We start from the raw sequence: 23,393 nt of genomic DNA on the forward strand, positions 1-23,393 counted from the left end.
AACCTCCTCCAATGTACAGTTTCCATGTCAAATGTATGTCAGTATTCCAATGTACAGTGTCCCCCCCCCCCTACCCAACCCCCCCCCCCCCACCTCCAATGTACAGCCCCACCCCACCTACCCAACCTCCCCCAATGCACAGTTTCTATGTCAAATGTATATACTCTTCTTCTGGATTTTTTTAGTATCACAAACAGTACTGTATTTGAAAATCTGGTATGTCATAAATGTATAGATGTAGCAGTACTGTCTATCTGTATGTCATGTGTGTCATATGATGAATTGAAAATGGGGGACCCTGATGGAAACAAGACGAAAGTCTTTCTCAGGTCTGCATCCTCTTAACAATTGTATGTATTGAGCTGTACTGTACTGTACCCATTCTGCAATCTGTTAATAAACTTTTCAATCAATCAATCAATCAATGCTTGCACCTCATGGTACCAAAGCACCTCAAAGGCGCTAAAACAAGATTACAAACATCACAAAACAAACTGGTCAGACTACTGCTTGACCTGACTCCTAGAACCCACCTCACCCCTGCCCACTTTGACAACCTAGGATGGCTTAGAGTAGACCAGGGGTTCCCAAACTTTTCAGGCCGGGACCCAGAAAATAAGGTGTCAGAGAGCCGCGGCCCAATGCACATCGTCAGACTTTTTTTTATTTTATTTTTGCCAGGCGACCGATTTTTTAAGCCAAATATCACTTCAATCCTATTAAGTTAGTTCAAGTTAGTTATTCATTTATATGTGCTATTTATGAGAGGGCTAACTTGTTGCAAAATAATAATGATAATAATAATAGCATCATTAAAATACTATTGTTGCTTCGGTTGTTTTCAGTGTTTTATGTGCATAATCTGTTATTTAGTTTGAAATGTTCGTTGAAATAAGTAGATTTTTCGTTTTCGTTTTTAATATAAAACCATATAGTCACATTTTAGAATACAATAGAATATAATTTTTGAATACAACTAGAAACACTGTCCACAGGGCCCTGTTTCATGTACGTGGTTCAACTAAGTCGATCAAGATGTCCATTATCCAGCTTCAGTTAACCCGATGTTCGAAGCCGGGATTTTCCTGTTTCACAAAGGTGGATTCAGTCTCGTTAACTCAAGCCAGACTTGCGAGTCAGGCTAAATGCGCGCGGCCGTTTTAGGTGAAAAGCCAGCACGTATCGATGGCAGAGACCCTGATTCTCAACGGCATTGATTGATTAATTGATTTAAGACTTTATTGACAGATTGCAATACGGCTCAATCGCCTCGCCGACAAGTTAAATGCGTTATCTATAGGCTAATTCTAAGTCCCTCATTACCTCAATCAATCAGATTATATTTCTTTAAACTTGCCTGCTGGATTGAATAATCAAATGAGATCTTGCTAGCGAAAATGATTAGTTAACTGTTATACAGAATTACGATACGGCCCTCTTGCCCATTGATTGATGTATAGTCAATCTTTAACTTATCTCTAATGTGGTCTAACGGGTTGTTCTTTTGACTTTCACACGGACGACCGGGGTTCAAGACCCTAGTTGTCTCCTTTTTTTTGCAATATAGGAATAATTCAATTTGGTGCACGTTGAGAGCTATATAAAGAATGACATCCTCAATGCATGTAGATTTATAATATTTTAACTTAAAACCAGGCTACTTTGGCGTATAATCATTAATATTATATTCAAAAAAATCATATTGGAAACACGGGGATTTGAGCCCGGGTCGCAAAGTTGGCAGGCTTGAGCACTACCGCTGGGCCACTGTGCCAGATGGGATAAATTCATTGTTTTGTAGTGATTGTTAATGGTACATAATTCACCCACGGAACTATTGTTAGGAACAAGAGTTCCGCCCGAACATTATATGAGGTGGCACTGCCTGCCACCACACACGAGTCGTTCTGCACGCAACGGAGCAGTAGCTTGTTGTATTTTGTGTATTGAATAAAAGCTGTTCGCTCTACCGAGCTACCGTCTCCGACTCCCATCTCTCGGCACTACACTGGTGACCCCGACGTTGGTCTCGCTGAAGTATCAGGGACCGAACCGAACATGGCAAACGATGCCGTTATTATTCGATTGCCGGAGTTTTGGGAGCATTCTGCGGCGGCGTGGTTCGCGCAAGCGGAGGCGCAGTTCGCCCTACGAGGGGTTGACGACGACGCCGCGCGATATTACCACGTCGTCTCGAGCCTCGGGAGCACTACAGCGGCGAGGACGGTAGGCTTCATAACAGCTCCGCCTGCACGGAATAAATATGAGGCGTTTAAGACGCACCTACTCAGAATATTCGAGTTGTCGCCGTCTGAGCGGGCCCGACGCTTGTTGGATATACGTGGCTTGGGAGACAGCAAGCCGTCGGCGCATATGGAGGTGATGCTGAACCTGCTGGGCGCCGAGCAGCCGAACTTTTTATTTAAAGAGCTGTTCCTCAGACACATGCCGCCACGGGTACAGACGGCACTAGCCAATACAAACATTGTGGATCCCCCTGCTCTGGCAGAGGAGGCAGATCGGTTCTACCTGGCCACTCGACACTTTACCCCAGGGCTAATAGCCTCGACTCGCGGTTACACGCCGCAGGGGGGAGGGGCGAGGAAGAACAGGAGCAGCGCTGCCGCAGGCCTGTGTTTTTACCACGCACGTTTCGGCGCCAGGGCGACAAGATGCCGTTCCCCTTGCACTTTCGGCATAACGCAGAAACGCAGACACCGGCGCCCAGTAGCAGCGGTGAGCGCAGGTATGTCGGACCGGCTGCTTTTCATTAGAGACACACTCTCCGGTTGCAAATTCCTCTGCGACACCGGAGCTCAGAGGAGCGTCCTGCCAGCTACGAAAGAGGACACCGCCGGCGATAATAGAGGTCCACGCCTGACGACCGCCAACGATACCCCTATCCGCACCTACGGTACAAGGACCGTGGAACTGTGTTTTGGGGGCCAGCGGTTCACGTGGGACTGCATCACGGCCGACATTTCGTTCCCACTACTGGGGGCAGATTTCCTGGGTGCACACGGTCTCCTCGTGGACATTAGACATGGCCGCCTAATAAACGCACAGACACGGGCTTCGTTGGCATGTGTCCGCGATGAGGCGACATACGGCGGCCTTCTTACAGCTTTCACCGACCACGAACCCCTCACGACGTCTGAGTCAAAGGTAGCGGAGCCATGGTCGGCACGACAACAGCTCACGTACGATTCCGAGTGCGCCGCGAGACACGTCGCCGAGAAGCCCAACGTCGTCGTCGGAGTTGTACAGCCGGACCTCGACTACGTCAACAGGGGCTCGGAACAGGCCTCCGACCACGACATCCAGGCCCTCGGGACTGCAGATTCCAGTCTACGCCGGGAGGACGTCGCGATTGGTCACTCGGGTCCGACGCTGCTGAATGACCTATCCACCGGACACCCTAGCCCACAGGCCCCTGAGGACTGGCGAAGGCTCGCCTTTGAGGTGGGGTACAACCACCACAAGATGGAACCCGCCCACGTAGACATTTCCCAGCCCTTAGAGCTGGCCCTCTCCCCCCGCCGAGGCCGTGCGCCGCTACCCCGGGACCCGCCAACGACGGAGCCGCCGTTGGCCTCGTCGACGTCTGTGCCCCCGGGTGTCGGGGAGGACACGGGCGCTTGCGCCGCCCCTACCTCCCCGCCCCTGGCTTTCCGCACTCACCGTGGCCGGTTCATGCCCCCGGGCGCCGTGGAGGGCGCAATCGCTTGCACCGCGCCCCGGGTTGTCCGCTCACGCCGCGGCCGGGTCGTGGTCTCTCCCCGCCGTGGAGATTTTGACCATGGTTGAATTCTGGGGGGGCTTGTGTAGTGATTATTAATGGTACATAATTCACCCACGGAACTATTGTTAGGAACAAGAGTTCCGCCCGAACATTATATGAGGTGGCACTGCCTGCCACCACACACGAGTCGTTCTGCACGCAACGGAGCAGTAGCTTGTTGTATTTTGTGTATTGAATAAAAGCTGTTCGCTCTACCGAGCTACCGTCTCCGACTCCCATCTCTCGGCACTACAGTTTATACATTAATGAACGAGAGACCCGTGTTTAGAATATTCCTTATTTTGAATGAAGTTTTATTTCTTTATCCTCATTCATTCATGTGACGTCAACGGCTCATTCAATTTCTCAAATACGTCAAACAGCGCATCTCATCAGACATCTTAATCCCAGTTACAATTAAAATAACCACATTTTTGTGTACATCGCACGAGCGAGCGCCACCGTCGCCACGGTATATATAACGTGCATTATTTAGGACAAAGTGAATTTAATATCAGCATTTTGGGTCTATTTTACATTTCAAAAGCCCCCTCTGGAAGAATGGAGCACAAAAACGTAATTCAGAATGGTATAATGCAGATCGTAGACTGTGGGAATAGTTTCAGGAAACGAGCTGTCACTTCTTTGCGGGGGCGTGGCTCTGCGTGATCGGGCTAACTTGAACTTGAACTCTGCTTTCGAGCAGGCTCAAACTTTTGGATCTGTTGGCATGGTGATCTGGAAAATCCACGTACATGAAAGCGGAAAGTCAGGCTAACCCAGTTATCCAGCTAAAGTTATCCGGCTAACTCAGTTATCCAGGTACATGAAACGGGGCCCTGGCCTGCTTCTAAGTTCAGTGGCCTGACAAAAAATAAACAAAAAAAAAAAAAAATTTTGGAGTTTTTTTTTTAATTTATTTTTTTAATCATCTCGCGGCCCTCCCGTGGCTGCTCGCGGCCCACCTTTGGGTCGCGACCCTGACTTTGGGAACCACTGGGACGACAGAGTACAGCAACTTGCAATGGGCCTGGTCTACAAGATACGACTAAGGTACCCATGTACATGTCAAAATACTTCCCAAAGGTCAGTGAATACCATGACCACAACACCAGAGGAAGCTCCACAAATCATGTTAAACCCAGATTCGGCTCAAACAAGGGACTAAACACGTTTCGCAATTATGCCACATCAATGTGGAACGCCCTACCCAAAGCTGTAAAGGAATGTGAATCCATTCAAAACCGCTCTTAAAGAGCACCTACGGGAGGCTGCAATTCTAAACTGGCCACCGTAAATGTCCAAACCCCCCCACCCCCTCCTAATAGACAGTCTCCTCCCCACCGTATGTATATATTCTCTCCCCACTGTATGTATATTTCTCTCCCACCCACCCCCTCCTAATGTACAGTCTCCTCCCCACCATATGTATATATTCTCTCCCCACCGTATGTATATTTCTCTCCCACCCACCCACCCCCTCCTAATGTACAGTCTCATCCCCATCATATGTATATACTCTGTCAGGATCTATGGGTAACAGTACTGTATATTTGCATATCATATATGTCACAAATGTAACAGTACTATATACCTGTATGTCCCTATGCCATAAATGTCATGTATGTTGTGTATGTCATAAATGTCACTATGAATTGAAAATGGGGGACCCTGATGTAAACAAGACAAACGTCTTTCTCTGGTCTGCATCCCCTTAACAATTGTATGTATTGAGCCGTACTGTATTGTACCCATTCTGCAATCTGTTAAATAAAGTTTTCATTCACCAGTTAACCACTGATCTGAATGTTGTTTGTCTGAGATGTACCAGTTAACCACTGATTTGAATTTCCTCGTCTGTCTGAGATGTACCAGTTAACCACTGATCTGACTGTCTGAGATGTACCAGTTAACCACTGATCTGTCTGTCTGAGATGTACCAGTTAACAACTGATCTGTCTGTCTGAGATGTACCAGTTAACAACTGATCTGTCTGACTGAGATGTACCAGTTAACAACTGATCTGTCTGTCTGAGATGTACCAGTTAACCACTGCACCGTTACCTCATAACTTACAACATGTGCTTTGATGATATTGATGTTATATTGAGCAGTATATTTATGTGATGTTACGCGTGACATCACTAATAAAAAAGAACTGTCCAAGATGACTTTGCTGTGTTCTGCGTCTGCACTCTATACTAGATTCATATCACATTTTATCTTCTTAAAGGGGGAATTCCACTCTGGATGTCTTGTATTTGTAGACGCATTGCTTTGTTACAGAGTAAAATAAGCTCACAGGTCATGAACCTAAACCACTGCACCTGCATCAGCCTCCTGCTTTACGGAGGACTATACAGCAAGACACGTTGTGGTGTCAGCCAACAGGCTCAGCAAGTGGAGCGGTCGTCTGGTAATCAGAAGGCTCCTTGTTCGATTCCGGCTCCTCCCGGTCAGCATGTTGCAGTGTCCTTGAGCAAGACATAAACCACCAGACGTAGAGCTACGTGTCATCATGACATACAGCTCAAACAGACGTAGAGCTACGTGTCATCATGACATACAGCTCAAACAGACGTAGAGCAACGTGTCATCATGACATACAGCTCAAACAGACGTAGAGCTATGTGTCATCATGACATACAGCTCAAACAGACGTAGAGCTACGTGTCATCATGACATACAGCTCAAACAGACGTAGAGCTACGTGTCATCATGACATACAGCTCAAACAGACGTAGAGCTACCTGTCATCATGACATACAGCTCAAACAGACGTAGAGCTACGTGTCATCATGACATACAGCTCAAACAGACGTAGAGCTATGTGTCATCATGACATACAGCTCAAACAGACGTAGAGCTACGTGTCATCATGACATACAGCTCAAACAGACGTAGAGCTACGTGTCGTCATGACATACAGCTCAAACAGACGTAGAGCTATGTGTCATCATGACATACAGCTCAAACAGATGAGCAGCTTTCGTGGCTGATGCTACTGAGCAGAAAGCGCTTTGGCAACATAGAGAGAATTCATTAGTTACGCCTGAAAATGTTGCTTTGTGGTGGAATTCCCCTTTAATTAATGTATTTGTTTATTAATCATGTCTGTTCTCATACATTGTGTGCTGCTGACTACAATGTCCTCATGGAGATGTACAAAGATCTCATCTTAAAGGGACAGTTCAGATTTTTGGAACCCTAGCTCTATTTCTTACTTGGCAATAATGAGTCCTTTCTCAGCACATCTCTGCCAACGACGAGAGGGCCTACCTGGAAGAGGTCAAGGTCCTGGCGGGATGGTGCCAGGAAAACAGCCTCTCCCTGAACGTCAGCAAAACAAAGGAGATGATTGTGGACTTCAGGAGGTCGGGGGTCAAGGACTACAGCCCCCTCAGCATCGACGGGGCACCGGTTGAGAGAGTCAACAGCTTTAAGTACCTCGGAGCCTACATATCCGAGGACTTGACATGGACCACACACATCGACAGTGTTGTGAAGAAGGCACGACAACGCCTCTACTTCCTCAGGCGCCTAAGGAAGTTCCAAGTCAGTCAGAAGATCCTTAAGAACTTCTACTCATGTACAATAGAGAGCATCTTGACCGGCAACATCACCTCCTGGTTTGGGAATAGCACTGCACAAGACCGAAGCAGACTACAAAGAGTGACACGTTCAGCCGAACGCACAATTGGAGGGGGGCTCCCCACCCTCCAGAACATTTACAACAAGCGTTGCAAGGGCAAGGCTAAGAGAATCATTAAAGACTCCAGTCACCCGAACAACTGCCTCTTTGAACTGCTGCGGTCAGGCAAGCGATACCGGAGTCTCAAGGCGAGCACAGAAAGACTCAGAAGAAGCTTCTATCCCCAGGCCATCAGGCTGCTAAACGAACAATGAACACTACACAACAACAACCACCAAACGCACATAGCACACACATCCACACGCACACACTCACGTGAGTCTGCCTCAGGGCAGCTCTGGCTGCAATTGTAGCTTACCACCACCGGTATGACTGTGTATGAACGAATAATGGACTCTGTGAAGCGCTCTGAGTCAGAGCAACAGTCAGTCAGAGAAGAGCGCTATATAAATCCAATCCATTATTATTATTATTATTATTTAAACAAACACACTGTAGCACCCACTCCACACACTTTATAGCACACACCCACTTTAAACAAACACACTGTAGCACCCACTCCCCACACTTTATATTTATTGATGAAGGATTGCACTACAACTCGTACACCTTACTGTAAATTGTACCTAAATTGTACCTCATCCCATTTCTGCTTTGCACTATATAGTACTGTACATTAGTACACTGCATAGTATTGTATATTATATGGTAACTCAGAACATTGTACATATGTCTATACCGAACACTGTGACCTCATTTTCTTCTTCTAAATTACATGCTATAGTATGTTATTTGATACTATCTTGTCTAGCACAGTCTCTGGAGCGTAACAGTAAGAAGCATTTTGTATGAAAGTATTCTGTACTTCTGTATGACAACTATTAAAGAAACTTGAAACACAATCCATGCTGTTCCTCACACCAGCTACAGACAGTTGGCCACAAACCAATGCAAAGTCAATGCAGCTCGAGCTCCTGTCTGTACAAGCTAACTGAAGCTCGCTGAGATCTATTCTGTGTTGCACTGTGGAGTAGATTTCAGTGAGCTTCACTTAGCTTGTGCAGACAGGAGTTCGACCCCATTGACTTTGCATGGGTTTGTGGCCAACTGTCTGGAGCTGGCAATCTGTATATTGCCACCACATCTACCTCACTATAATATATACATGTCTGTGCAATACGACATCTACCTCACTATAATATATACATGTCTGTGCAATACGACATCTACCTCACTATAATATATACATGTCTGTGCAATACTACATCTACCTCACTATAATATATACATGTCTGTGCAATACGACACCTACCTCACTATAATATATACATGTCTGTGCAATACTACATCTACCTCACTATAATATATACATGTCTGTGCAATACGACATCTACCTCACTATAATATATACATGTCTGTGCAATACGACAGATGTTTGGGACATGTGCAATAATGTCATTGACTACTAAGGTGCAATATCTTTTTCTCTACTGTATGATACAATTATATAGTATATAGAGGTATAATATAGAATAATACATGATATAATACAACAGTATACACAGTATATAGACAAATGTGTATAAATGAATGAACCTCAGTAAATATGCAATTTAACTAACAGATAGACAAAATGTATTCATTTATGTTAATGTCATTGTGTTGATGTTTTAATTTTTTCAAAATATGTATGTACATTTGGTTTGGTAAACATTGCACTATGAAGAGTCTATCAGTGTACTGTATGTGTGTAGGGGCAGGTACAATAAGAGTTTTCTTCTTCCTGGGCGGCTACGTGGCGTAGTGGGCAAGGCACTCGCCACGAAATGCTGGAGACGCTGGGCTCGTCAGTTCGAGCCCAGCGCTCCACATTTGCTTTCAGTTTAGCTGGTCGTCCGTACTAATACACATTGGCCGTATTAGGGGGTGGGAAACTGATGGGTGGGGATCGGGCGTTGTGGACAGCGACTCCTACAGGTCGGTTGGTGCGCCTGCGCAGTAGAATCAGGAAGTGTCGGGGGCAGCGTGAGCCTCCCACGCGTTACTCCTCGCCACTGAGAGATCGAGCTGCGCAGGTGAAAAGATGCGACTGCTGTTACCTCAAGTACCGGAGGGGACTTGTGCTATGTATGACTTAGTCCACATTGCAGCCGGCTTGTGGGAGGCAAGAAACAGCGTCCGTGACAGGGGAGGGTTGAATTGGATGATACGAAAATTGGGATGGGAGAAAATATAGAAAATGGGAGAAAGTGGATAAAAAAAAAAAGTTTTCTTCCTGTTCCTTTCGGTCATGGAATTTAGTGGATCATCATATTAAGTGAACTATATGCACTGAAGACACTGTTGGACTGTAACAATTCCATGTACGAATAATAATAATAATAATAATAATAAAAAAGATTTGCAATGCTTTTTATTTTTGTTCTTGTGAATAAGTGCATGTGTAGCAGAGTGTGGGTACATGAATGTGGTGTGGTAGTGTGTATGGGTACACTAATGTATGGTAGTGTGTGTATGGGTACACTAATGTATGTATGTTAGTGTGTGTATGGGTACACTAATGTATGTATGTTAGTGTGTGTATGGGTACACTAATGTATGGTAGTGTGTGTATGGGTACACTAATGTATGTTAGTGTGTGTATGGGTACACTAATGTATGTTAGTGTGTGTATGGGTACACTAATGTATGTTAGTGTGTGTATGGGTACACTAATGTATGTTAGTGTGTGTATGGGTACACTAATGTATGTATGTTAGTGTGTGTATGGGTACACTAATGTATGTATGTTAGTGTGTGTATGGGTACACTAATGTATGTATGTTAGTGTGTGTATGGGTACACTAATGTATGTATGTTAGTGTGTATGGGTACCGTACACTAATGTATGTTAGTGTGTGTATGGGTACACTAATGTATGTTAGTGTGTGTATGGGTACACTAATGTATGTATGTTAGTGTGTGTATGGGTACCGTACACTAATGTATGTTAGTGTGTGTATGGGTACACTAATGTATGTTAGTGTGTGTGTGGGTACACTAATGTATGTATGTTAGTGTGTGTATGGGTACACTAATGTATGTATGTTAGTGTGTGTATGGGTACACTAATGTATGGTAGTGTGTGTATGGGTACACTAATGTATGGTAGTGTGTGTATGGGTACACTAATGTATGTTAGTGTGTGTGTGTGTGGGTACACTAATGTATGTATGTTAGTGTGTGTATGGGTACACTAATGTATGTATGTTAGTGTGTGTATGGGTACTGTACACTAATGTATGGTAGTGTGTGTATGGGTACACTAATGTATGTATGCTAGTGTGTGTATGGGTACACTAATGTATGTTAGTGTGTGTATGGGTACACTAATGTATGGTAGTGTGTGTATGGGTACACTAATGTATGTATGTTAGTGTGTGTGTATGTGTATGTGTACACTAATGTATGGTAGTGTGTGTATGGGTACCGTACACTAATGTATGTATGGTAGTGTGTGTATGGGTACACTAATGTATGTATGTTAGTGTGTGTATGGGTACACTAATGTATGTTAGTGTGTGTATGGGTACACTAATGTATGGTAGTGTGTGTATGGGTACACTAATGTATGTATGTTAGTGTGTGTATGGGTACATGGAATGTGTTGTGTGGTAGTGTGTGTATAATTTGTTAAGTGCTGCATAAACACATTTCGTTGTACTGTGTTACAGTGCAATGACAATAAAGCTTTCTACTTCTACTCTACTACACAGGGAATGGAACCCATAACCACAGGGAATGGAACCCCTAACCACAGGGAATGGAGGCAGCCATCTTTATGCACTTTGTCCATCAGTAGTTTGAGCTCAGAGCTTCTAGAGAATCAGATTCAGTATCAGTTAGTATAATGAACGTGGTTTGTAAGGTTCTGATTCTGACATATTAGGAGCCATTCTTTAATGTTGCTTTAGAGATGAATTACTTTAATTCTTAAACTATCACCAAACATAAGAGAACATGAATAGAAACATTTTAAGAAAAGGGTAAAAAAAAAAAAAAAAATCACCATATACTGAAAACACAAAATTAGGTATATACAAATAATTTGTCCTGTTGGTCCAATAACAAAAACAGAACAAAATCAACAGAACAAAATCAGTCTCCTTCTACTGTCTATGGAGCAGCTCCAGACTTTATACCTGATGACGTCACAAGTTGAGTCTTACTTCTCTGGTTTCTGGCTTTGGGGGAGAGTAGCGCATGTTCACAAATATTGATTGAACTTTCCTAGGACATAGAAATAACATTGGAATTCTTGATTTGGGTGACGTTCCCCTATCAATCACCTGTTCCCAAACAATGTAATGTATGTAAATACTTCACCTTCAAAGCCCTCAACAGCCTGCCACCCCACCCCTCTGACCTCCTCCTCCTCCACCTCTAACTCTCTGACCTCCTCCTCCACCTCTACCTCTCTGACCTCCTCCTCTACCTCTCTGACCTCCTCCTCCTCTACCTCTCTGACCTCCTCCTCCACCACCTCTACCTCTCTGACCTCCTCCTCTACCTCTCCGACCTCCTCCTCCACCACCTCTACCTCTCTGACCTCCTCCACCACCTCTACCTCTCTGACCTCATCCTCCACCTCCTCTACCTCTCTGACCTCCTCCACCACCTCTACCTCTCTGACCTCCTCCACCACCTCTACCTCTCTGACCTCATCCTCCACCTCCTCTACCTCTCTGACCTCCTCCTCCTCCACCTCTCTGACCTCCACCACCTCTAGCTCTCTGACCTCCTCCTCCACCTCTGACCTCCTCCTCCTCCACCACCACCACCTCTCTGACCTCCTCCACCACCTCCTCCACCTCTCTGACCTCCTCCACCACCACACCCCTACCTGTCTCTTCAGGTCTGCTGACACCAACCTCTTACTTCCCATCAGGACCAAGCTCCAGACCTGGGGCAACAGGGCCTTTGCAGCAGCTGTCCCCTCCCTCTGGGATGCCCTCCCCTCACATCAGCAACACCAACACCCTACCGTCCTTTAAATCAGCCTCAAAACCCACCTGCCAACACCCTACTGTCCTTTAAAACAGCATCAAAACCCACCTGCCAAGTGCCAACACCCTACTGTCCTTTAAAACAGCATCAAAACCCTCCCTGCCAACACTCTACCATCCTTTAAAACAGCATCAAAAACCACCTGCCAACACCCTACCGTCCTTTAAATCAATAAAGAAATAATCTGCCAACACCCTACTGTTCTTTAAATCAGCCTCAAATCCACATTCACTAATTTTACTTTTGAGTTTTGACCCAGTTGTATTATCCCATTCTGTAAAGAGTCTTTGAGCACTGTAAAACGCACAAATCGAATGTATTATTAATAATCATATCAATATTATTATTGTTGATGTTATTATTATTAGTAATATATATGATTATTAATAATAATACACATATTCATATATTATTTATTAACAATCATAATAATAATAATGTTACCACCCCCTATCTTCACTTCCTCTCTTACTGCTTCCTCCCCTGTCTTTCATTGTCCAGGTCATACAGTCCAACATACACCATACTCCCCTCACTCTGCCACCACTCATCTGCCTTGTCAAATCACTGCTTCAGTCGGTCTGACTGACTCGGCGGAGGGTCAGCGGGTTCACGTCTCCCGTCCAGAAGATCGGATACAGTTTCTCATGGAATGGGCAGCGATTGAAGCTGTAGATGTTGGCTCCAGTGTCTGCGTTGTAAAAAGAGACATCTCTGGCCTCATAATCCACAAACACCCCTAGTGTCTGAAGCATCTCTGTCAGGGAGAGGGTGACAGGAGGGTCAGCATGAGCTGTATACACACCACTGTGCAATCTCACAGACCAGACCCCGTTGTCAGGTTTCCACCGGATGGCGCTCTTCCTGTCAATGGACTCTGTGGCGACGCCTATCGTCCAGGAGAGGTTTCCCGTCACCTTGACCTCATAGTAAAATCTCCCAGAGACGAAGCCTTCCTTCCCCAGGACACACAGGTAGTTCTCAAATCTTTTGGGAATATAGGAGAGAGCCTGTCTGGAGTCTCCCCGCCTCACTTGTCTGCGGTGCTCAGAGAGAAGGAGTCGAGGATGAGCAGTGTCCGGGTCCAGAGACACGTCCACAGCATACTGTCTCACTGTGTTCACTCCCATCTCCTCTAGTGTCTCAGAGAGCGTCTTCTGCATCTTTTCCAAAGCTCTCCCCACGGCCTCCACGGGGCCTCGGTCAAACTGGAGCTTCCTTCCAATCAAGGTCTGGGTTGTGGGGAGGGTGCAGAGGGATGCAGAGCTCTTGAGGAGGTGGAGTTGGTCCTCTGTGTGTGAGAGTATCTTCAGCTCTGAGCTCCTGCTCAGTAACATGTTGATCTCCTCCTCAAGCTTTTTGATGATTTCTTCAGCCTGTTTCTCTAAAGCATTCTGGGTCTTTTCAGCTGCCTTAATGATTTCTGATGTGTTTCTCTCACCAAGGTCGACAGAGTTCCTGATCTTCCGAACCCTCTTCTGTCGCTCCTGGATCATGTGTTGTACTTGTGACTCTGTGTTTCCCAGTTCTACCTTCCTCTCTTCACACTCGTCCTCAATGGGTACAGTCGTGTGGGTCTTGTGGTCAGAGAAAATGCACAGTAAACACACGCACATCTTGTCGTTCTTACAGAACAGTTCCAGAGGCCTTTTGTGCTTCTTACAGACCCTGTCCTCCAGGTTCTCCACAGGATCAATCAGGTTGTGTCTCTTGAAGGAAGCCAGGATCTGGTGAGGCTGCAGGTGACTCTCACAGAAAGAGGCCAGACACACCAGGCAGGACTTTAGAGCCTTGACCGCTTTCTCAGTACAAACATCACAAGGAACATCTCCAGACTCAACAAGATGACTTCGCTCCGGAGGCTTGGTTTCATCTTCAACTGAAGCCAGTTTATTAACCTGAGCGGCCATTTCAGAGAATAAAGTGTTGACTTTGAGATCCGGTCGCCTCTCGAAGGCATTCTTACACATGGGACACAGGCAGCGGTCTCTGCTATCCCAGTAGCCCGTGATACAGGTCTTACAGAAGTTGTGTCCACAGGGGATGGTGACCGGGTCAGTGAACACATCTAGACAGATGGAACACTGGAACTGATCCTCTGACAGACTGGAACTGGCCATAACTGTGAACAAAGAAAAACAAATGATAAATACAGTATAGCTGCCAGCAACCATTCACCGTGTTCAAACACATGGGGCTCTATTTGAGTGAAGCACAAGGCATGCACTGGCTGTTTGGGCCCAACATGGTGGTTCGAAGGGAACCCGCTTGCACCAAGATGGGTGGTGTGGCTAGTAGGGGTGTAAAGGTACGCATATCCGTACCGAACCGTTTCAGTGTGTACCGTACCGAACGGCTGTGTAGTGTACCAAACGAATACAACGGTATGTTAACCACCCACGGGGGCTGTTTTTTTCACAATCTAATATAATTTTTTATTTTTTTTTATTTGTTTACAAGTCGATTATTAATTTCAATATAGAATATTCGTTGACAGCCCTACAAGTACAATTACTTACTGCACACTACATCACCCCTGAGTGGAACATGGAAAGCCAAACTATTCCCCACTGTACCGAAAACCCGTACCGAACCGTGACTTCAAAACCGAGGTACGTATCGTAACCGTACCGTGGTTTTTGTGTACCGTTACACCTAGTGGCTAGGCATGTGCCGGTATGACATTTTGATGGTATGATAACCTTGGGCAAAAATACCACGGTTTCACGGTAAAAAAAATAAAAAGGAAAAAGTTCAATTCATTTTTCCATTGAACAAAACGGCTTTTATTAGAGTGCACAATCAGCTTTTCTGTAAGTGTTATTTATGAATGTGAATACTGTCTGTATTACACACAGAGGAAACTGTCTGACCACTTTCAAACAAAGTACAGAATACAAAATACTTCCAAATAAACGTTCATGATTATAAATATGTAGGCTACATGTCAAAAGAGCAATACGTTTTGTTAATGTAATCTACTTGCACAGATGTATGTTATATAGCCTAGTACTATTCTTACTGGATTAAACATACATTTAAACAATTCATCTTTCATGATTATGAATATGTAGGCTACATGTGAAAAGGGCAATAGGTCTATAGTACGTTTTGTTAAATGGTCAATGGTTTGCCCTGCGTCTACTTAGCATAATCAATGCAAAATAAATATAAAATTACTTATATGAACAAACAGGGTGTACTCTGTGCACACGTTATGGAAGATGTTCAATCTATTATAGTTCAATACAGATCCGCTGGCTCAGTACAGTTTTAGCACGAAACCAGGCCAGACCACGTCTACGCACAGATGCTGGTGCTCTGAGCTATTTTCACTGGTGGGTCGCGGGGCCATTTTGAGTGAGTCGCGGATGTGTGTGTAAAAAAATAAATAAAATAAAAAAAGTAAAATAAATATATATATATATTTTATATAATTTTTTTTGCACTACCTATCTTTGTGAAAGTGGCTTCTCAGCTCTGATCCAGCTGAAGACAAAGCGGAGGAACAGATTGGACATTGAGCATGACCTCAGAGTTGCTTTGTCTACCATCACCCCAGACTTTGAGACTCTTGTCAGGAGCAAACAACATCCCCAGTTATCCCATTAGTTCCCTGCATGTTAACACTTTCTCCGCCAATAACGTCGTACAACGGGTTTCAAGTTCATACGAATTCTGCCAGATCACGGCGTACAACGTTATTCTGATCATATTTCATATTTTCGCCATGGTATTTGTAACTGAGGGGTACAATTCCCTGACTGTATTACTAGATATGATACTTACTACCACTACCTTTGTACTTAATATTCGGCCACCCAGTACTCGGCATAAATATATTATGATGAACACTGTCACGTAGATGAAACGGATCCAACACAAATGTACGAATTAGAAATAGGTCTTTATTTCTACACAGCGATGGTGTGTAGAGCAAGCACTTAATCAAATCAATCACATTTATGAATGGGAATTAGTATGCACTTTTATGGCAAGAGTATTCGTCGGTATATCAATAGAGAATGTCCAATCTCTGAAGGCGCAGGTGGTACATATACGACCTGGAATAGTTAAGGAATAACAGCAATGATACTTTAATGATTATAGAACTGGATACACTAGGGGGGAATTCCGGTCGCTTGTAAGACAACTGGAGAAGGGGGGGGGGGGTAGAGTCTGGCTGTATCCGTCTGGCCGAGGGTATCCTGGGAGAACCCACGGTTGTGCGGCTCGGTGCCTCAGCGATCCTCGATCCACAGATGAAAGCAGTTGGACTCTCTGTGGGCCGGCTTCCTCCGGTCCACGATGGAGAGACGTGAAGCGACCTCGTCGTGTAGAGCGTCTCCTCACCTGTCGTCCTCTCCGGGGGGGGGGTTTCCAACACACGGCAGTGTTGGTCTTTATCCATAGAATAATCACTGTATACAAAGCATAATCCGTGCCTGGGAAGGCGGGCTGTCGTCGGTAGAATAATCCGGTATGCAGGTCCACTCGCTCGTCGGCTCTGGGGCTCCTCGGGTGCAGCCTCACATGGGGTCGGCCACCCTGGATAAGCAGCCAGTTCTCTGCCCGAAACGATGGGGTACTGACTACGATAGTATTCTCACCGCACGAAGCACTACATATGAATAGACTATTATTAGCTTAATAGACTACGTCCAACTCGACGATATAGTGCCAAATATGACTATTCAAATATTAATATACACGATGTCTCAATACCGATGGTAGGCCGAACTTGGCCTTACTCCCACACGTGGCGTCGCGGGGAGGCTTTACGTCTGTCACTCTATTGGAGGGTAAGAAACTGGACTAAAAAGGGAGTCCTACTTTAGTAGCGCAGTATATATACGCACTATGAACAAATAGTACCGTTAGTGGTGCGGTAGCCAGATTCCTACGCGGAACTAGGACTTGTTCGTACATGTTGAGCGGTACGTCTGAACTGGGTCTGGGGGGTATGGCAGCCTGGCACCAAGGTCTCGACCAATAGTAGAATGGAGACTATTATGGGATGTTCAGTAGGCTAGAATGGATATTCAATGCATATTGTACAAGGAATATACAAGGGATATCAGGGAATATTAGAGAATATACAAATACAATTAAATATATATATACAAATAAATATATATATTCGGTTTAATCTGGCCCTTCACAACAGTATTCATATTTCACTCACGGAGCCTTGTCTGATGCTGTGGGACTCAGCACAACTCTGCAACGCTTCAATACTGCCACCTGGTGGATGATCGGCGACTTGCCAAACCGGATATGCCGGTTGGATATCGGTGCGTCTCCTAAATCCGTCCAGCCACTCGCATATCATCCCAGGACTCTAGCCACACACTGTGGATATGGATCGCTGCCATAACTCAATAATCGACATGATTTGGGCGTGTATTAGTATTATACAAACCGGAAATGGATCGCCTCGATCCCCATCACATAACTGGAATCTGTTTGCTCCAGTATCATCGCCCAACGGTAAGAGGAGGCTGCCATGAGTTTCAGCGTTTTTGTTTATTATTATCGATGCAAACTGCTCTGATCTATACATCACCCATACTACATAAATCATTTAACGACGATCACGGAATTATAAACAACCCCCCCCCCCCCTCCGTTCACCCGCGCATGATCAGTCATAACGTTTAGGACCATGTACAGTTGAAATGTTTAATATAGCGTGTATCGGCAACAAATGGCATTTGATAATGTATATGCATTTATGCCTATATCTCACGTTCTAGGAATTACTGCAGAAAACGATAAAAACATTTATATTCTAGATGGTATTTTTGTATGAATGTGTGAATGAAAAAGTTAAACGTTCCTACATCCTGAACGATAGATAATCGATGTTGAATGGGCCATACTGTAGGGGTGGGAATCACCAGTTTCATCACGATACGATACGATATTGATTCTTTGGACAACGATACGATATTTGCCGATATCACAAAGTCTGCCACGATACGATACAATTCGATTCAGGTGGCTGCGATCGATATGAGACGATATTATGTGCCCATTTAACACAATCAGTCACATTTAGATCAACTAAAAAAAGGCTACGGAAATATCAATTGACGTTTTTATTTTTGAGCTCTTCCAGACATTTAAACTAAAAACAATCTATTGTTTTTAATACAAATAGACCTCCTGTTCACTGTAAAGTGCCACGTTTTTATATATTGAGCTTTAAACTTTAAGTAAAATGTTTTGGAACTCACAACACGCAAGCTAAAACCCCTTCCTCTCCCAAACCGTTCCTACAATTGTTTTATGTTGCATGATGATCATGAATACATTCATTATGTATTCATGTTTAAATATCAACATTATCTGTCCATCCTCAGTAAATAATATCAATATAATAATACTCCTGACTTCATCTGGTATTTTCAAACACACACGCGCGCACACACACACAGACAGAATGCCCCCGCCTGCCCGCCCCTCCTCCTTCCCCTCTCCTCTCTCCGTTTCTCTCTCTCTTAGCTTAGTTAGCTTAAGCAGCTAATGTAACGTTAATTTAGGTCTGCCCACGCGACGTGGGCATAAATGAATGGCGACGACGCAAAGCATGTTAGATGCATTTGACCCGTTGCAGGGGGAAAACTGCACAGACTTATATCGGCTCGCAAAATAGAGGCTCCCTAGAGCTGCTCAGCTGTACGGAGCTACACGGAGTTTCACAATACTGGGCGCGGGGCGGATATTCCCAAAGGTCAGTGAATACCACGATCACAACACCAGAGGGAGCTCCACAAATCATGTTAAACCCAGATTCGGCTCAAACAAGGGACTAAACACGTTTCGCAATTATGCCACATCAATGTGGAACGCCCTACCCACAGCTGTAAAGGAATGTGAATCACTACCCACCTTCAAAAACACTCTAAAAAAAACACCTACGGGAGACTGCAATTCGAAACTGGCCCCTACAAATGTCCTAACCCAATTGTACAGTAAATTACCAAGTATGGCTTTGTCAGTATTCCAATGTACAGTGTCCCCTACCGACCCCCCACCTCCAATGTACAGCGCCCCACCCACCCAACCCCACCCACCCAACCTCCTCCAATGTACAGTTTCTACGTCAAATGTATATACACTCTTTTTCTGGACACTTTATCACAAACAGTACTGTATTTGCAAATCTGGTATGTCATAAATGTATAGATGTAGCAGTACTGTCTATCTGTATGTTGTGTATGTCATATATGTTATGATGAATTGAAAATGGGGGACCCTGATGTAAACAAGAGGAAAGTTTTGGTCTGCATCCCCTTAACAATTGTATGTATTGAGCTGTACTGTACTAGGGGTGGGACGATACATCGATCCAGATCGATACATCGATGTAATTATCAACAATCGAATCGGATCGATGCGATGTAATAAGATCGATTCATATCGATACTCTTATTTTGAAAATCCTGTGGCGAGTCTCATATCCGCCCAAGAACAACAGCAGTAGCTCCGTGTGTGTAGACGTTACAGCATAGCATTCTCCCTTTCTGTGTGTGTGTGTGCGCGCGTCTTTGGAAAGACCAGATGAGGTCAGAGGAGTTTGATGTTTAAATGTTATTTAAACATAAACAATATAATACATAATAAATGTAGGCCTATACATGATCATGCAACATCAACAAATTGTTGTAGGAACGGTTTGGGAGAGGGAGGTTGTGAGTTTTGAGTTCCAAAAAATGTAGCTTAAAGTTTAAAGCTCAATATATAAAAACGTGGCACTTTACAGTGAACAGGAGGTCTATTTGTATTAAAAACAATAGATTGATTTTCCTTTAAATGTCTGGAAGAGCTCAAAAATACAAATGTCAAATGATATTTTCATTACCTTTTTTTTGTTGATCTAAATGTTACTGATTGTGTTAAATGGGCATATGATATCATCTCATATCGATCGCAGGCACCTGAATCTAATCGTATCGTATTGTATCGTGAGAGACTTTGTGATATCGGCAAATATCGTATCGTTGTCCAAAGAATCGATATCGTATCGTATCATGATGAAACTGGTGATTCCCACCCCTATACTGTACCCATTCTGCAATCTGTTAATAAACTTTTCAATCAATCAATCACTCAATCAAGCTTTGGCATGGATTGATTGTTTAGGGATAAACCTGATGAAACATTTTTTAGATTTCAATAGGTGTAGGCTATATGGACACATACAGGAAAATACATGATCTATATTCATTCATAAATGGATGATGCGGCTTAATATTGGATCTCTGTCCTCGGTGGAAGTTATTCCTATATACCCAGCGTTGCGTTGTTATTATGGGCTGAGCCGCCACGCAGGATAATGACGCCGCGCGCACGCGCGCGCGCACACGCACGCGCGGCCCCGCGCGCATGCGCATATGTTCCCTCGCGCACAATAATACACTTTGTTTGTATAGCCTTTCATACAGAAACTGCAGCTCAAAGTGCTTCACAACAGAATTAAGACAGGCATAAAATGAGCACATAAAGTGCAGACATATAAAATCAGTTTTTCACATTAGGATCTAACATCCCAACAGGCAACCTTGTTTATGGTTTGATTCAGTTTTAATATAAATAATAAAAATAAAGAGAAGATTAATTAATTATCTACTCAGTCCCGAAGTTTGTGATGTAGATATGGAATGTCCCGGGTTGCTGCTGTTTGCAGAGTGTGTTGTTGTCCGGGGGTGAGTGGTGGTGGGTGGGGGGTTGAACAAAGAGTCCCAGACTGGTTGAAGACACCAGCCTATAGCGGCTATTGTTATGATAATGCGAGGTAGCGCCGCAGGTAAACACAACGATCCGAGCCGAGCGCAGCGCGTTCTCGCGAGCGCGTGCATGTTATATATAATATACCAGGCGCATGTTGTTCTTCGATTGGCCATAATGACGCCAGGCACGACTCCAACTGCTAATCATGTCTCCCTCCTGCTCCAGCCCCGCGCCACAGAGGCGCTTGTCTCACCAAATAGTTAGAATAAGTTGGACACACAGTGCAAATAAAGTCAAACGTAAATTGATGAGGTCAAAATGAACAAGAATACACTCATTCCTGCTAGTATTATGGTACCATCAAAGTACATGCCATTAAATATAATGGTCAGAGGTTTGGGTGTGTAAATTCATGTAAAAACGGATTCCTATATATTCTTATGACATTTGTGTATTTCCTTCTCAATCAAATCCTACTCACCTTTAAATGGCTATATTCTTCACGTGTAAACAGGCCCCCGGAAAGTTTGGTGAAACTCTTTGTAAAGATTTCTGCTGCGTGTTTCTGCCGTTCAGGCTGGACTTTCAGTTTCATATCTGCAAAGTGACGTCACTAAGCCCCTCCCTCCTCACAGTTGTTTGCCCAATGATTGGAGTATTCACAGAACCCGCCCCTAAAATATTCAATTCAATGAAAAGCGTATTTTTCAATCTTGATGCATATTTTAAGGTTGTTGATGTAAAATTACCCAAAATGTTAGACCTGCTGTTGTTGTGAAAATGATAACTAAAACCCTTTGATCTATATCCCCCTGTGCAGTTTAAACAAGAGTTATATATATATATGGTGTTTAAACAGTTATGAGTTAAATGCAGTTGAAACAGTTAGAAGTAAAAAAAAAAAATGCAGGTTAAATAGTTAAATGGTAGGTTTTTAAATAGGTAAATGGTGCATTTTATATAGCGCTTTTATCTGAAGTGCTTTACAATTTTGCTCCTCACATTCACCCATTCACTCACACATGACGGAGCCAACCATGCAAGGTGGTTAATTGTCTTGCTCAAGGATCTATAAATCTAGGATTTATCCGCTGGTAAAAGTAATCAGGCGCCCAGGAGTAGCGGGAATCGAACCGGGAACCATCCGACTACCAGATGACCGCTCTACCTCCTGAGCCACTGTCGCCCCATTTAGGAGTTAAATATGTTGTTTCAACAGAGTTATATTATGCAACAGTTAAGTTTAGTCAATTATTTGGAATGAAGACCATGTACAATCAATCACAAATACAGTACATGGAATAAGCATGTATTGTGATTGATTGATTGATTGATTGATTGAACATTTTAATGAACAGATTGCAGAATGGGTACAGTACAGTACAGCTCAATACACACAATTGTTAAGGGGATGCAGACCAGAGAAAGACTTTCATCTTGTTTACATCAGGGTCCCCCATTTTCAATTCTTAATGTAACGGTAGTCTGCATGTATGACATACAAATTCTCTCTATTCAACATATCATTGTGACTTAAACACATCTGTAAACATGTATTGTGATGTATGTATCATTTGTGTTCAATAGTGTTCTGGTTCAAGCTCCTTTTGTCACAAATTTGTTCTTAATTGACCTGCCTGGTTAAATAAAGTAAAACAATAAATTTCTCATGATGATAAATAGAAGGTAGTGAGATCTTCCTCTCATCTCTGTGTTTAGCTCAACAGGACTAGAACCGATCTGGTAGAATCTACTATGACTGTAATTCACCGAAAAGCAACAAGAGGGAGCTCTAAGCCTGGAAACAGACATGTCGTTCTGATCCTCTTGATGAATGAATGAATGAATTAATTAATGAAAACATTATTTAACAGATTGCAGAATGGGTACAATACAGTACGGCTCAAAAACACACAATTGTTAAGGGGATGCAGACCTGTTTACATCAGGGTCCCCCCCCCCCCCACACACACACAGACACACACGACAAGACTGAAATTTGGTATGTTGTATCAAATAGAAAACAATTCTGGTATTTGCAACCATATCAAATATTATATTATATACTGATCTATGCCACAGGGAGCCTGTCCTGTCGGGAGGATCTGGGAGATAGTTAACCTCCACGTGTCACTCGCTCCCAGTGAAACTCCTCGCTGTCAGGTGAAGAGAAACATG

The 23,393-nt window shown here is 44.0% G+C and overlaps 1 protein-coding gene across 1 annotated transcript; it reads right to left on the bottom strand.

Moving 5' to 3' along the window:
- Window positions 1-13,051: 13,051 nt before the first annotated feature.
- On the bottom strand, window positions 13,052-14,599 carry LOC311245289 (E3 ubiquitin-protein ligase TRIM39-like; the record flags this gene model as incomplete). The annotated part of the gene is made up of 1 exon (XM_084335125.1): window positions 13,052-14,599. The coding sequence occupies one exon, from the start codon at window positions 14,597-14,599 to the stop codon at window positions 13,052-13,054; it is 1,548 nt and encodes a 515-aa protein (XP_084191251.1).
- Between the last annotated feature and the right edge of the window lie 8,794 nt (window positions 14,600-23,393).

Source organism: Notolepis coatsorum, assembly GCF_963971535.1.
Source record: "Notolepis coatsorum genome assembly, chromosome: 18".
Lineage (NCBI taxonomy): Eukaryota > Metazoa > Chordata > Actinopteri > Aulopiformes > Paralepididae > Notolepis > Notolepis coatsorum.